This window comes from Cebus imitator, unplaced genomic scaffold (genome assembly GCF_001604975.1).
Source record: "Cebus imitator isolate Cc_AM_T3 unplaced genomic scaffold, Cebus_imitator-1.0 Scaffold391, whole genome shotgun sequence".
NCBI classification, from domain to species: Eukaryota; Metazoa; Chordata; class Mammalia; order Primates; family Cebidae; genus Cebus; species Cebus imitator.
The window spans coordinates 1,423,010-1,440,239 of NW_016107706.1; the positions used below are offsets into that span (position 1 = coordinate 1,423,010).

Genomic DNA, 17,230 nt, shown 5'->3' on the forward strand with positions numbered 1-17,230 from the left:
AACAGAAGGAGACCCTGTTATCAGAGAAAGAAAAAAAAAAAAAAAAGAAATGCTAAAAGGAATTCTAAATCTTGAAACAAAACTTTAAAATACACCAAAATAGAGCCTCCTTAAAGCATACATCTCACAGGACCTATAAAACAATAACACAATGGGAAGAAAAAAACAAGGAATTAAGGCAACAACTAGCATAATGAATACAACAGTACCTCACATCTCAATACTAATGTTGAATATAAATGGCCTAAATGACCCGCTTAAAATACACAGAAGGGCAGAATGGATAAAAATCCACTAACGAAGTATCTGCTGTCTTCAAGAGACTCACCTAACACAGAGGGAGTCACATAAACTTAAGGTAAAGAGAGGGGGAAAGATATTCCACACAAATGGAACCAAAAGCAAGCAGGAGTAGCTATTCTTATATCAGGGAAAACAGACCCTAAAGCAACTACAGTTAAAAAAGACAAAGAGGGACATTATATAATGACAACATCATTAGTCCAACAGAAAAATATCACAATCCTAAATACACATGCACCTAACACTGGAGCTCCCAAATTTATAAAACAATTACTAATAGACCTAAGAAATGAGATAGATGGTGACACAATGCTAGTGGGGCACTTCAATACTCCACTGACAACACTAGACTGGTCATCAAGACAGAAAGTCCACAAAGAAGCAATGAACTTAAACTATACCCCAGAACAAATGGACTTAACAGATATTTACACAACATTCTACCCAACAACTGCAGAATATACATTCTTTTCAATAGCACATGGACTATTCTCTAAGATAGACCACATGATAACAAAACACATTTCAATAAATTTAAGAAAATTGAAATTATGTCAAGTATCTTCTCAGAGTACAGTGGAATAAACCTGGGAGTTAACTCCAAAAGAAACCTCAGAACTATACAAATACATGAAAACTAAATAATCTGCTCTTGAATGATTTTTGGTTTAACGATGAAATCAAGATGGAAGTTTAAAAAGTTTTTGAACTGAATGGTAATAGTTACATAACTTATCAAAACCTCTGGGATACAACAAAAACAGTGCTAAGAGAAAAGCACATAGCATTAAATACCTACATCAAAAAGTATGAAAGAGGACAAATAGATAATCTAAGGTCACACCTCAAGGAACTAGAGAAATAAGAACAAATCAGACAAAAAATCAGCAGAAGAAAAGAAATAACAAAGATCAGAGCAGAACTAAATGAAATTCAAACAAAAAATAATAATACAAAAGATAAGTGAAACAAAAAGCTGGTTCTTTAAAAACATAAATAAAATTGATTGACCATTAGCAAGATTAACCAAGAAGACAGAAGATGCAAATAAGCTCAATTGCATTTAGAATGAAATGGGAGATATTACAACTGATACCACATAAATACAAAAAAAATCTTTTAAGACCGCTATGAACACATTTATGTGCACAAACTAGAAAATCTAGAGGAGATGGATAAATTCCTGGGAATATACAATCCTCCTACATTAAATCAGAAAGTAATAGAAACTCTAAACAGACAAATAACAAGTGGTGAGACTGAAACAGCAATTTAAAAATTTCCAAGAAAAAGTCCAGGAGCAGACTGGATTCACAGCTGAATTCTATCAGACATTCAAAGAATAATTGGTACTGGTTTTACTGAAACTATTCCAAAAGATACAGAAAGAGGGAATCTTCCTAAATCATTCTATGAAGCCAGTGTCACCCTGATACCAAAACCAGAAAAGGACATTCAAAAAAACTACAGGCAATATCCCTGATGAACATAGATGCAAAAATCTTCAACAAAATACTAGCGAATTGAATCCAACACATATCCAAACGATAATACACTGCGATCAAGGGGGTTTCAAACCAGGGAGGTTGGGATGATTTCACATACACAAGTCAATAAATGTGATACGTCGCATAAACAGAATTTAAAATAAAAATCATATGATCATTTCAATAGATGCAGGAAAAGCATTTGGCAAAAATCCAACATCCCATTATGATTAAAACCCTCCACAAAATTGGCATGGAAGGGACATACTTCAAGGTAATAAAAGCTATCTGTGACAAACCCACTGCCAACATTATCCTGAACAGGGAAAAGTTGAAAGCATTCCACCCGAGAACTGGAACAAGATAAGGATGCCAACTTTCACCACCTTTTTTTTTTTTTTTTTTTTTTTTTGAGATGGAGTTTCACTCTTGTTACCCAGGCTGGAGTGCAATGGTGTGATCTTGGCTCACCACAACCTCTGCCTCCTGGGTTCAGGCAATTCTCCTGCCTCAGCCTCCTGAGCAGCTGGGATTACAGGCATGCGCCACCATGCCCAGCTAATTTTCTGTATTTTTAGTAGAGACGAGGTTTCACCATGTTGACCAGGATGGTCTCAATCTCTTGACCTCGTAGTCCACCCGCCTTGGCCTCCCAAAGTGCTGGGATTACAGGTGTGAGCCACCACGCCCCGCCCATAACTTTCACCACTTCTATCCAACATAGTACTGGGAGTCCTAGCCAGAGCAATCAGACAAGAGGAATAAAGGGAATCCAAATCAGTAAAGGGGAAGTCAAACTGTTGCTATTCACCAATGATAGGATTATATGCCTAGGAAACCTGAAAGACTCATCCAAAAAGCTCCTAGATCTAATAAATGAATTCAGTAAAGTTTCAAGATACAAAAACAACATGTACAAATCAGTAGCACTGTCGTACACCACCAATAACCAAGCTGAGAAACAAATCAAGAACTCAAGCCCTTTTACAACTACAAACAAAAATAAAGCAAAAAAACCTTAGGAATATACCTAACCAAAAAGGTGAAAGATTTCTGTAAGTAAAACTACAAAACACTGCTGAAATAAATCATAGATGACACAAACAAATGGAAACACAGCCTCTGCTTATAGATGGACAAAAGCAATATTGTGAAAATGACCATACTGCCAAAAGCAATCTATAGATTCAGTGCAATTACCATTGAAGTACCATCATCATTCTTCACTGAAATAGAAAAAAAAAATCCTAAAATTCATATGGAACAAAAAAAGAATCAAAATAGCCAAAGCAAGACTAAGCAAGAAGAACAAATCTGAAGGCATTGCATTAGCCAATTTTAAACTATTCTACAAGGTTATAGTTACCAAAACAGCATGAAACTGGTATAAAAATAGGCATATAAACTAATGGAGCAGAATTAAGAACTCAGAAATAAAGCCAAATACAGCCAGCTGATCTTTGACAAGGCAAACAAAAATATAGACGAAAGGACACTCTATTCAACAAATGGTACTGGGATAATTAGCAAACCACATGTAGAAGAAAGAAACTGAATCTTCATCTCTCATCTTATACAAAAATCAATTAATGATAGATAAAAGACTTAAATCTAAGACCTGAAATCATAACAATTGGAAGAAAATAACATTGAAAAAACTCTTCTAGACATTGGCTTAGGCAAAAAGTTCAGGACCGATGACCCAAAGCAAATCCAACAAAACCAAAAATAAATAGATGGGAACTAATTAAACTAAAAAGCTGTTGCAGAGCAAGAGAAATAATCTTCTGAGTAAACAGACAACCCATAGGATGGGAGAAAATATTTGCAATCTATGCATCCAACAAAAGACTAATATCCAGAATCTACAAGAAACACAAACAAATCAGCAAGAAAAAAAAAAAATCCAAAAGTGGGCAAAGGACATGAATAGACAGGTCTCAACAGAAGATATACAAATGGCCAACAAACAGGAAAATGATGCTCAACATCATTAATTATCAGGGAAACACAAATTAAAACCACAATGAGATACCACCTTACTCCTGCAAGAATGGCCATAATCAAAAAAGTATAGATGTTGGCACAGATGTGGTAAAAAGGAACACTTTTACACTGTTGGTGGGAATGTAAACTAGTACAACCACTACGGAAAACGTTATGAAGATTCCATAAAAAATTAAAAGCAGAACTACCATTTGATCCAGCAAACCCACTACTGGGTTTCCGGAGGCAAAGAAACCATTATATGAAAAGACAATTGCACATGCATGTTTATAGCAGCACAATTTGCAACTGCAAAAATATGGAACCAGCTTAAATGCTCATCAACCAACAAGTCGATAAAGAAAATGTGGTGTATACACCCCAGGAAAAACCACTCAGTTGTAAAAAGGAATGAAATAATGGCATTTGCAGGAAGCTGGATGGGGTTGGAGACCATGGTTCTAAGTGAAGTAACTCAGGAATGGAAAGCCAAGCATTGTATGTTCTCACTTATCAGCAGGAGCTAAGCTATGAGGATGCAATGGCATAAGAGTGACATAATAGATTTTGGGGACTTGTGGGGAAGGGTGAGAGGAAGGTAAGGTATAAGAGACTACACACTGGGTACAGCATACACTGCTTGGGAAATGGGTGCACCAAAATCTCAGAAATCAGCACTAAAGAACTATTCTGTGCAACCAAACACCACCTGTTCCCCCAAAACTGTTGAAATAAAAATAAAGAACTTATGTAACCCAAAACCACCTGTTCCCCCAAAACTGTTGAAATAAAATAAAAAGATTTGCATGTGTGTCCGTGTGGGGCTTATGGGTGTATCCAGGCTCACACTCTGAAGATGTTTCCTCATCTCAGTTCGGCTTCTTCATTTGAAATTGTATGGCCTGGGATTTTCTTTCCATAGAGTACCCCTTTGGTGGTTGCTTTCCAAGATTAGTCCCATGCCCATGAGGAGAAGTCAAAGACCTCAAATCTTAGATAATAGCTGGTCTGTCACAGTGGGTCAGACAAGGCTCAGCCTTGTACTCCCCGGACATGGAGGTCTCCTCCTGAGAAACCAGTGCCTGCGGAGACTGGTTGGTCAAACACCTGTGTTTGAAGATCCATCCACATGCACAGTGTTGCCTAGATTGCAATGCATCTTCTCAAAGGGTCCACTCTGAAAGATGCTGCAATAATGAAATCAGTGTCAGCATCAGTCTGTAGATGGCAGTACCACTAGAGTCTAAGTGTCTGTTCTGCGTCCTTTCTATTGAGGCTCATGATACCTCAAATTGTCCTTATTTATGGTGCATGCATTCCAAGGACCTTTGCTTGCAGAGATGCTGACTCACTTCTTGCCCTACAGATATGTTGGTACAGCAATAGATCTCCGTGGGATCTCAGGCCTGCGGACATTCAGAGTTCTTAGAGCATTAAAAACAGTTTCTGTGATCCCAGGTGAGCTGCTTGAACCAGCACATTTATTCACAGAGATATGTTATTTTTCACACCCTAAATCCCTTCTTTAATTTTCACAAGAACCCTGTAAGGTTCCAGGGCAAGAACTATTGTCTTCACTTAAGAGACAAAGGAACTGATGCCTGGAGTATAGGAAGCATGAACCCAAGGCCTCATGACTAGTAAGAGGCAGTGTGACCTCTCCTAGGCCAGGCTCCTCCCAGTACCACATGGCTTCACAATCAATACATGGCAGGAGGGGCATGCCCTCACTTCCTGTTCTGGTTGTGGTTTTCAGGCAAGACCCCCAAGTTGAATTTTTATTTATACCGTAAACTAAAGTATTAAACTTGGAAATGGGGAGGAAGGGAGAAAGCAGTCCCAGTATCTTCACTATTTCCATAGGTCCACAATCCTGTCTTTAGACACCCAGAAGAGAAAAGAATTAGTTAATCCTTGATTACTGAGAACTCAGAAACAAAAGTAGAGCTCCATCGAAGCTCAATGCATGGTGCCTCTAAGATCTCCATTATCACCAGTAGCCAGCGACTACTCCTCATCCCCCATGAGGTTGATGGTGAGGATGGGGAGGCCAGAGAAAAGGCAAACTTTCTGAAGTGGAACTCGACGCTTCCCCTTTGTGGCCTGATGGGTTCTCTCCTCTCACCCCCGAGCATTCGTTCTCTCATCTGTAAACAGAAACACCCATTCTAGAGGGAATGGGTGTTTTCACGGTTTCATGTCTGGCTGTGCAGGGAAAGGTTGGAAACTCTCTGCCAACTCCCACTGGACACGCTTCTTGAAGAGAGCCCTGGTCCTGCCGCTTAGTATCTCTCTCGCTTGCTCTCAACTGGGAACACCCTGAGTCTTCTTTGCAAGAAGAAGACTGTTCAGACTCCCTCTTCTGCCTCATCTCTCACCTTCCCTCACCTCTCCCCGTGCTCCGGAATCCACCTATGGCTCTGCAGACGCCCACACCATTGCTCACCTCCCGGCCTTCAACTCTGGCTTCTTCCAGGATTATCCTTCCTTCTCTATTTACTCAAGTCACACTCATTCCTCAGGGCTCTGCCAAGGTTTTACCTCCTCCCTGGTTTTTCCCACCCTCCTCACACTCCACCCACCCCATTCCCACCCTTGGAACTTCAGTTCAGGGCTTCTCCTTTTTGTGCCTGTCTGCTCACTAATGCTCCGGACTTTCTCCTCAATTGTCAGACAACAGCACTCGACATGCTGCGGCCTTAGCCATCACTCAGCTCCCAGCCCAGGGACCAACACATGTAGTGCTCAGTGGATTATTTGCTGGCCAAAATGACTAGCCAAAAATAAATCCTAGATTGTTTCCCTGGTTAGAGCTCTTTCTGCTACCTGCGAAGCTGCTCTCCCAAAGAAGTTGATTTTACTTACCAGAGCAACAAATCATCCCTCCTTAAACAAACATGTGCCTCCTTCTTTGCTGACAGCTGTGCTTGGCGCAAATTCCATTTCTGCCCCAGTGACTGTCTCAGTGTTTCTCATAGTCTCTCTCTGTTGCTAAACTCACCTCTCTGTTTCTCTGTGTCTCTGTCTTTTTCTTTCTCTTGGTCTCTCTATTTTTGTTTCATTCTATCTCCTTTGCATCTCCATCTCCCCCCTACCTCTCTCTCTCTCTCTCTCTCTCTCACACACACACACACACACACACACACACACACACACACACACAGTGAGGTTCATATGTCCCAAGTCTCAAGCTGTCTCCCAGAACTGAGACATGCATGCAGAAAGATAGATCCCAAATTACTGGGGTGAAGTTAGTAGCCTCATGCCTAGCACAGTGCCTGGAAAAAAAGTAAGTACTCAGCATAAATTATTTAAATTGAATTGCTAGTGTCAGGAATTTTATTAGCCTCAAGATCATAAAAAATAGATTGCCTGGGTCTCAGTTTCATCATCTTTGTAATGAGAACAACAGTCCCTGCCTGCCTGCCTCTCCGAGTAAATCAAGCTCCAGATGAGAAATGGCTTGGAACTGCCCAGGAGTGTGTGACTATTTCACTCCTGTATGTAGAGATGAGGAAGGACTCTGAGTCTAACTCATGCATGTGGCCATACCACTGTCATCTTCCCACAGGGCTGAAGGTCATTGTGGGGGCCCTGATCCACTCAGTGAAGAAACTGGCTGATGTGACCATCCTCACCATCTTCTGCCTGAGTGTCTTTGCCTTGGTGGGGCTGCAACTCTTCAAGGGCAACCTCAAGAACAAATGTGTCAAGAATGACATGGCTGTCAATGAGACAACCAACTACTCATCTCACAGAAAATGTGAGTGGAGTTTCTCCCATAGGGACCAAGGTCTGGTTGGGGCCTTAGTACCATATAGAGACAGGGGATGTGGAGTCTCTGTGTGTGCATATAGATATGTATTTTGTTTCCTATTCCTGCCAAAATGCTTCTCTTGGGTTGTGTTTTACTTTTGGGTACTCTGTTTCCTGTTGTTCAGCATCCCTCTTGCAAGGAAATGAGCCATAAATCTAGAGACAAGTCATTCTACCTCCGCTGGGGGAGACTGAGAGCCGAAATCACTGCTCAGCTCTTCTCTTCTCAGATGTGACTTTACACCTTCCACATGGCCCAGCATGCCCACTGAGTACAAGTAGCCAAAGGAGCTCACTTTGGGAGATTTGAGAGTGTTGCATTCACCATACAGGGCTTGGGTTGGAGGGTTCAGAACCATCTGTGAGGCTTTCTTTTCTTCCTTTCTTTAGCAGATATCTTCATAAATAAGCGAGGCACTTCTGATCCCTTACTGTGTGGCAATGGATCTGACTCAGGGTGAGTGCCCAACTTATGACAAAGCACCAATGCCCAACAATTCTTTCTCCATCTTGTCCTTGGCATTTTATGGGCACAGATGGGGTTGCAGGTCCTGGGAAAGATGTTTAAATAAAAAAGTCATGGCCTTTGCCATCCTGGAGCTCATGGGCAGGGAATGTATGAGTTAGCTTTTGCTGTGTAACAAATGACTCCAAAATTTTGTTAATTAAAACAACAATTTATTTAATTCATGATTCTGTGCATCAGCAGTTCGGACTCGGATCATATGGGCATCGACTGACATTGACTAGGCTCATTCTTGTTTATGCAGACAGCAGACAGATTAACTGGGAGATGCCTGGGCTAGGATGTTCTGTCTCTGCTCATGTGGCCTGTCACCCCAAGCAAGTTAGCCTGGTTCTGTTCTCATGGCAGGGTTTCCAGAGAAACAGTGGAAGTTTGCAAGGCTTCTTCAGGCCTGGGCTTAGAACGAACACAATGTACCTTTTTTACATTTTATTGACCAAAGCAAGTCCCAGGCAGTCCAGATTCAAGAAGTAGAGAAATAGACTCCATCATTCAACGAAAGGAGCTGAAAAGTGACACTGGAAAGGGTATGGATACACAGGGAGAAGAACTGTAGCCATTTTAGTAAACAATCTACCCCAGGAAGAAGAACTGTAGCCATTTTAATAAACAATCTACCCCAGGAAGGACCCCATAATTATTTTTGTCAAATGCTCTACATTTAATCATCACAGCTAACTCCATTCTACAGCTACATTATCCTCACAAATAGAAGAAGAAACACATGTATCAGACTTTGCCATTTCAAGTTCTTAAAGAAACCAGATTCATAACAGCAAATGAGTGGAGTGGGCCAGGCGGGAACCTGGGAACTGAGAGTTCATGCCTCCTCTAAAGGGGCAGCCTCACTGCTCAGTTCAGCTTTTAGTCACCATGTGAAAATGTGGGTTCATTGCTTCCAGCTCTTCCAACTTTTAAAATAGAGATACGAAATTTAGATTTTTATATAAAATCTCCTAACTATAAACATTGGCTACCTATTCCAAAAACTCTCTACATATTTTTGGGCCAAACAAAATATTTCTGTGGGCCAAATCCAGCCTATAAACTGCTAGTTTGCAATTTCTCATGCATCGACATAAAGATGCTACTCTGTGGAAAACAAGTTCTTTACTAGAGGCTTCATGGGCTGGGGAAACACTGAGCTGGTGGTGTGAGGCAAGGGAGAAACTCGGGAAGGCTTCCTGGAGGTGGTGTTTGAGGTGAGCTTTCGAGGGCAGGTAGGATGTTCCAGGCTGGGTGAATACAAGATAGTTTGAGTGCAGGCCATTCCAGGTGGCAGAACAGAATGTGAGACAAAGCTAAGGGATGAGGACCCTTCAGCTCTGCCTGCTGCTTTAGCCCCTGGAGAAAGGTATTAGTAGAAAGACTTTAGGCAAAAGGTCAAAAAGGCCCACCTCAATGACTGAGAGCTTGGAAGAGCAGAGCTCACAACGCCCCTACTCCCTGAGAGGCTGACAGCTCCATATTGCCCGAGCAGACCTGTTTGGAGCCTGCATGGGGCTCCACCTTCATCAGCTCACTACGAAAACCATCTCAGAGCTGACTACTGGAAACAAGCAGGAGCATTTGGTCAACATCAGATTCCTTGGCCTCTTCTTTCTCAAATGCACCTGGCGTTTGTTTCTCTGGCTCATGGGAGGGTTGTTCTGACAACAGTTTTCATTTGCCTTTGACTTAAATGTAAACCAAGAGCCCCCACAGCACCCTTCTTCTTTCTAAAGAATGACATTTCTCAAGGCTGTGGTTCCAGAGCAGCTCAAGTCCTTATCGTGGTAAAGCTGTGGGGTCCAACTACACACCTCCACAGCTCAGCTCCCAGAGAGCCCAGGCCTGCTGCGTGGCAGGTCCCAGCCAGGCAGTCAGGGAGTGGACCAGGCTGCGATGGCAGAGAGAGGCCAGCTCAGGACAATGGGCAGAGTCAGCCCTGCAGGGGCTTGCTGTGAAAGCTAAACTGGGTCCTCTGCAGAGTAGCCAGAGTCCTCAGGAAAGGCCCACATTAACCAACGTCACCGTGAGAGGAAAGTCAGGAGTCTCAAGGCAGAAAACTGATACCAAAAAATAGCCGATAATTTTCAGTATTCTTCCACATATATTATTCCACTGTATCCTTTCAGGAGCTTCCAAGGTTTAAAAGAGTAGGAATTTTCCTTTGCATTTTATGTACACTATTTACTATGTGGGAGGCCAAGGCGGGTAGAACACGAGGTCAAGAGATCGAGACCATCCTGGCCAACATGGTGAAACCCCATCTCTACTAAAAATACAAAAATTAGCTGGGCGTGGTGATATGCACCTGTAGTCCCAGCTACTCAGGAGACTGAGGCAGGAGAGCTGCTTGAACCCGGGAGGCAGAGGTTGCAGTGAGCCGAGGTTGCGCCACAGCACTCCAGCCTGGCACCTGGCAACGGAGCAAGACACTGACTCAAAAAAAAAAATTTACTATGCAGAAGTGCAAGACACTGTACAATGATCTCATTTAATCTTCAGAGAGGTGAGCTGTTGATATATAGTGGCTACAGAATATATATATAGCCGCTACAATATATACACTATATATAGTATATATATTGTAGCGGCTATATATAGTGGGTTTCTACAGAAGACACAGAAATAAGGCTGCCCTTAGCATTAATTAGGAAACGTACAGGTAATGGCTTGCCTAGCCCCTTGGGAGACCAAACCAAGAGCCTGCCTTTAAATGTGGGTCTACAAAGCCAGAGAACTTGCAGTCTTCAATCCAGATGGAGATAGAATTGGAACTGATTAGAATTAAGTTGTCAGAGTTCTAATTCATGATTTGGGTTGTTCACATGGACGTCTAAGATAAGGCGAGCTCCAGAGGTTGGTGTTCATGGAGAAATCCTGAAAGTAAAAGAATTCCATGTATTTGCAAGGAGTGCAAGTAAGTAAAAAAGGAAAAAAGAAAAGAAAGAAAATGTTTTAAAGAATTCCAAACTTCAAGTGAGGCATCCCTGCTTCATTGATCAAGCCATCTCCACTAGGGTGGATGAGAGCACTTTACACTCGCTGAGCTGACAGATACTTCTTGACATCAACTCATCCTCGTATCGTGAGAGAGAGGAAGGAGTTCGGCACGCCCACCCCAATACTCACCAGGCAGTCATTTTCAATTTGGCCTTCCTTCATAGGCCATCTTCAGGATGAGGCTAGGCTGACTCAAGTATTGGGCTAATTGACAGTTACATCACTCCTTTTAATAAATACATTGACACCTGTGTGGTTTTAGGCAATGACTTCTTTCTAACCCCCAGCTTCCTTATCTGTAAAGAAAGAATATTGAATGATTAAATTACAGTGTTTGTGAAGCACTTAGGGGAGAGAGAGGAACACAGAAAGTGCTCAGTAAGTGGAAAGTGTTATTTCCATTATTATATTTAATTAATCAGTGAACTTGGATCATATGAGACCACCTTTGATAGGCAACTCTGCAGGTGATGCCAACAGGCTCAGGTTTTAAGTCTGATGATTGCTACTGATTCTCCCTTCCCTGGCGTGAACTGGCAGAGAGCCTATGGTATTGTGTCTGGGCAGTCAGCTGCCTTCCCAGGCCACTCCCCTGTGAGTGGAATTCTGAAGGAAATGTATTAGCATCCCCATTTTATGGATAACAGAAACCGAGACCTAAACAGACCAAGTGTCCAACATCATCCTGCTTATAAGAGGAAGATGAGACCTTGAACTCTGATCTCTAACATCAAACTCTGTGGTCGTCTTGCAGCCGTGGGCTGCCTTGTCCCCAAAAGCAGGGGATGACCTTCTCTGTTCTTGCTGCAGCCACTGCCCTGATGGTTATGTCTGCCTTAAAACTAATGGCAACCCGGATTTCAACTACACCAGCTTTGATTCCTTTGCCTGGGCTTTCCTCTCACTGTTCCGCCTCATGACACAGGATTCCTGGGAACGCCTCTACCAGCAGGTACTGAGCTGCATGTCCCCACACAGACTTGGTTGGAGGCTGGTGGGTCAGCTGCATGGCTGTGCTTTCCCTGGAGGACATGAATTAAACTCAGGGGTCCGTGTGCTATGGGTACAGGTTTCTTTTCTTTCCCTTGAATCTGCAGACCCTGAGGGCTTCTGGGAAAATCTATATGGTCTTTTTTGTGCTCGTAATCTTCCTGGGATCTTTCTACCTGGTCAACTTGATCTTGGCTGTGGTCACCATGGCATATGAGGAGCAGAACCAGGCAACCATTGATGAAATTGAAGCAAAGGAGAAGAATTTCCGGGAGGCCCTCGAGATGCTCCAGAAGGAACAGGAGGTTTGTGAGGAGTGGAAGCTTTGTGAAGAAGGTTGCAGATTGTCCATTCTTGGATAGAGTTCTGGACTAGCCACTTCAATCAGGGCTGCCATCTAGGGAACTATAAGAGAAACCGGACCACATCAGGTCAGGTTTTCTCAAAGAAGAACCTAAGTGAGGATTCTTGTGCAACTGATCTATTAACGGAGTGCTCTCAGGCGAAAGTTAGTGAAGGAAAACAGAATGCAGCAGAGGGTGGAACTAAACAAGGAGTGTTCTCAGCTAGAGACCAGCTTCAGCCTGATCCCATAGGGAACTCTGGGGCATGACCTGTACCACAGTTAGCCCTACCTTGAGGCAAGGGTGCCAGCTTTTTGTACCCTCCCCATACCTATCCCAGAAGCAGGCAGCCAAAAGAGATTTTTTGCAGAGTGCTGTAAGTTTGAGCCACTAGCCGCTGCCATTCAAGCAGATAGGGACAAGTGTGCTGACCTGGTGAAAGCGACCTGGGTGGGGCACCAACAGAGTGGCCCATGAATGAATGGGGGGTGATCCAGAGGTGTCTGTACCTGCCATGGCCTAATCCCACCACCATCCAGGTCCTAACCCTTGAGTTTCTCTGTTTCAGATCTCTCATTCCATGGCACCCCATGTCTGGGGGACACATTTGTGCTAAATCCAAGCAAATACTATTGACTACTGCTGCTGTTCCTCTTTGCAGGTGTTGGCAGCACTGGGGATTGACACAACTTCTCTCCACTCCCACAATGGATCACCTTTAACCTCAAAATATGCCAGTGAGAGAAGGCACAGAATAAAGCCAAGGGTGTCAGAGGGCTCCACAGAAGACAACAAATCACCCCACTCTGATCCTTACAACCAGCGCAGGATGGTAAGGGGCTCAGGTTTGTGCTCTAAAGATTACCCACCATTGCAGCTGCCATGGACAATGGATTGGAGTGGGAGGAGGTTTGTGGCAGAGAAAGAGCTAGAGGTAGAGAGCTTGGAAGTATCCAGACACCCCCTCCAAAATGATATGCTAAACTAGGAGAGAGTAATTATAGATGGGAAAAAGGAATGAATTGTAAGGACATTTTGGGGGAGGGGATTAACAAGATTGGGATTGTGGACTGTGGAAAAGGGAAAGCAGAGGCCAATTTGACTCCCAGGTTTCAGGATTCGGCAATCAAATGGGTGGTGATTCGAAGATGGGGACCCTGGAGGAAAAACGCAGGTTTGTAGGAAAGGTGGGCAGCCTGTATTGAACATGCCTATCGTAAGATGTCTGTGGACCTTAAAGGTCAGCTTCCTTCTGATGCTCTGAGCTGCAGTTCTAGAGCTCAAGGCCTCCTGTCCATGGTGCTGAGATCCTTCACACGCCTTTTTTTTTTTTTTTCTGATGCGTTGAGGTGGTTTTTATTTTTTACTTGGTTATTTTTTTAATTAGAACATCACAATTTTGCATAATTATTGGGTATAATTTCTGACCTCCTTCCTAAGGTCCTGCAATTCAAGCTGTCACCTGTTGTTAGCAGAAAATGTCCCAGCACCCATCTCTCTGACACAGTCCAGCCGGGAATGGCTTCAGTACCTCACCTCAGACCCTGTAGCAATTTTGTTCCCCCAATAATAACTTTCTGCCTCCCCCTCTAAAATTTGCACTGCAACTTTCCTCACCACGCTTCCTCCCACCACCTTCCTGCCCCTTGAAAGTCCTTGTACCCCAAATATGCCCTTTCCCTAGGACTGACAGAAAATATCGGCTGTGTGGGAGGATGGTTCCCCACTAACGGTGTAGAAAAGGAGATCAGCATGGCTACTTTTTATGCTTTCTGCCTCTCACTTTCCTCTCAATCTCTTTCCCTGTGCTAAACCAAAGGATTTTTACCTTTTTGCAATACCATCTCTCCAACCCTCAGATTTGTGTGTGCATATACAAACACAGACACACTTGCATGCACACCAATCTCATGACACACCCACACTTCAGCATTTATCTGCCTCTGTGCCCTCCTCTTTCTTGCTTTGCCTCTTTTAAGCAGCACCTGGCATACACGGGGCACAGTTCAGACAATGTTTCAAAGGGGATTTGACTAAGGGCTCTGACAATCACAGAACAGGATGAATCACAGCTTCCATGGAAATGTCAATGACACTCTGAATTGGGCTTTAATTTCCCCTATTCTGTCAACCCCACACAAATTAGCACCTGGATGTCCAATAATTGGTATGCGTGCTTGTCTCTCTAGTGATACTTACTTTCAAAGGGAAAAAAGAGGAACTTCAACTTGTTCATTCAACAATGTTAGATTCTTGGTATAAAAATAGGACTAGAACATGCTCTTTTCCCCAAGGATTTCCATTCGGGTGGAGGAGGCAAATATAAACACAGCCATATGCTAAATAGTGTGCTAGAGACACATACATGGTATTTTGAGACTAGAAGAAGAAGCATCCACTCTTATGCGGCTAGACAGGTATCAGAAAAGGCTTCCTGGAGGAGGGGATAATTGGGGCCAACTGCAAATAGCATGTAGAGATTCTTCCAGTAATTGAAGACTTTAGAGAATTTGGGGAGGAGTATTTTCCAGGCAGAAAGAACAACATGTGTGTGGAAAGACAGGGAGGCACCGTTTGAGTACTTCTTTAATGCTAACTGATTGATTGGAGCCATTCAGGAAAGTATGGCTTTCTTTCATTCCCAGGTACATTCATCTGGTAAACAGAACTTACACAGTTTTTATATAAAGCCATTTTCTAACCACCAGAAATGAAATAGAAGAATATACAGGAGTGACCTAGGAGGGGTTTCGTGGAAAATTACATCCTCTAAGTTGGCCTGCTTAGAGGATGAATTCTTAAAGCAATTCTAATGCTTGTACTCAGAAGACATTGCTCACCATTTGTCAAAAAGCTTAATTCTAAAATAACTCATGGCCATGGAGACACTGCTGTCAAATACGTAACCAAAATTTTCTTCTCAGTTTCTTCATTGTTTGCTAAGTGCTCAAGTGCAAATAATTTAGTAATTCCCTTCTTTAATATGGATTTGTCAATTTTTCTCATTTGCTTCAAAAATGGGAAGGACTTTTACATATTATGAGTTCTTTATGGGTCCTTGGGTATGCATTGCAGGCACAGTATTCTGTTTATAATACTGGGCTTTTAATAATGGTTGCTAAACAAGATTGGGTTTCAAATTATCAAGAGAGGAAACACCAGTTCTGTGAGATGAGAGGATTGATTAGTTAGGAGGACCCCAATTGGCAAGATTCTCCATTTTAGTAGTTTAGTAATAAGAGGAAGTAAGGAAGGTGAGTGGAATAAATCAGTATGATCAGAATTCGGTATGAAGTCAATGTTTAGATTTCGGACGTACTATAGACCACCTGAGGACAGAAAGCATGGTCAGTTATGGTCAAGTTTCACTATGGTCATGGGAACTACCTAACCCAGCACACTAACTCTCTGAGGGCTCTGGGCTTATGAATTAGCTCTTTTCTCTGGCAACTTTAAGCCACACAGTTCCCTCAGTAAAAGATTTTGATGAGAAATGTTTATTGATTGGGAGGAATGACATTATTCTTCCAGGAAATTAGGCTGCAACCCTCCTTCAATCTCTCCATGTTGACTGTTCAAAGCTTGCCTCGAGGGATCCTGGAAGCTCATTACACTGTACAGCTCTTGTCTCCTCCTTTGCAACACAAACTCACACTCATACAGACTGGGACTAATGAATTGTACAACCTAATTTTCAGACAATGAAGTGCACTCGTTTATTCAACAACCACTTACCAAGAATGTTCTAGTACTGGTGTGCATGGAGGTCTCCTCAGGTCACAACTTTGCATATGGAAAAGGGAACTTCAGACAGCTTTGTTTAGCCCTGTGGCCAAAGGTTGGCAAACAGCTGAGCTATCCAGGTGACAGGGTTTCCTCTGACATGTTCCTGACCATGATGACCTATTTGCTGAGCATCGGTGCCCTGTAATCTCTCCTCCCTCCTGGTCTTTCCCCCAATCTGTCTAGAATCTCCTTTTTTTCTTGTTCCCTCACCACGCATTCCTAGAATTTGTGCCTTAGATTTGTGCCTTTATTTAGCTACTGAAAGGTCATAAAAATAGGGGCAGGGAAATGGGAGTAGGTAGAGGAAAGTGTTGGGCTCTAGATTTGCCAGAGGACCAGCTGCCAGCCTTCCTGCTTCTTCGGGGCAATGCCCAGTCTTTTCTAGGCCTCGCCTCTGGAAGACGCCGGGCTAGCCATGGCAGTGTGTTCCACTTCCGACTCCCCGGCCGAGATATCTCACTCCCCGAGGGAGTCACAGATGATGGAGCCTTTCCTGGAGACCGCGAAAGCCATCGGGGCTCCCTGCTGCTGGGTGGGGGTGCTGGCCAGCAAGGCCCCCTCCCCAGAAGCCCACAATCCAGCAACCCTGATTCCAGGCATGGAGAAGAGGAGCACCCCCCGCTGCCCACTAGTGAGCTTGCCCCTGGAGCTGTGGAAGTCTTGGTGAGTTTGCGAATCTCCAGACTCCCCCAGGCTGTCTTCCAACTAGAAGCCTTGGGCCAAGAAGCCTGAGTGTCACCAATGGAAGGGATCCTTAGCCATCATCCTGTCCAATGCCTCCCCATTCTACTCCCTTTTTACGGGCATAGAAGATGAGACCGGGGCCGGGCGCCCTGGCTCAAGCCTGTAATCCCAGCACTTTGGGAGGCCGAGGCGGGTGGATCACGAGGTCAGGAGATCGAGACCATCCTGGTCAACATGGTGAAACCCCGTCTCTACTAAAAATACAAAACATTAGCTGGGCATGGTGGTGCGTGCCTGTAATCCCAGCTACTCGGGAGGCT

At 43.4% G+C, this 17,230-nt stretch overlaps 1 protein-coding gene across 1 annotated transcript in view; it reads left to right on the top strand.

The window, feature by feature from the left end:
* The window catches only part of SCN10A (sodium voltage-gated channel alpha subunit 10), a 145,457-nt gene that overhangs the window by 29,014 nt on the left and 99,213 nt on the right, over positions 1 to 17,230 (top strand). The window contains exons 5-11 of the mRNA XM_017508374.2: positions 5,143 to 5,234; positions 7,348 to 7,539; positions 7,983 to 8,049; positions 11,917 to 12,058; positions 12,204 to 12,401; positions 13,102 to 13,272; positions 16,602 to 16,889. Coding sequence (XP_017363863.2) covers positions 5,143 to 5,234; positions 7,348 to 7,539; positions 7,983 to 8,049; positions 11,917 to 12,058; positions 12,204 to 12,401; positions 13,102 to 13,272; positions 16,602 to 16,889 — 1,150 coding nt within the window. The remainder of the gene's footprint in view (positions 1 to 5,142; positions 5,235 to 7,347; positions 7,540 to 7,982; positions 8,050 to 11,916; positions 12,059 to 12,203; positions 12,402 to 13,101; positions 13,273 to 16,601; positions 16,890 to 17,230) is intronic.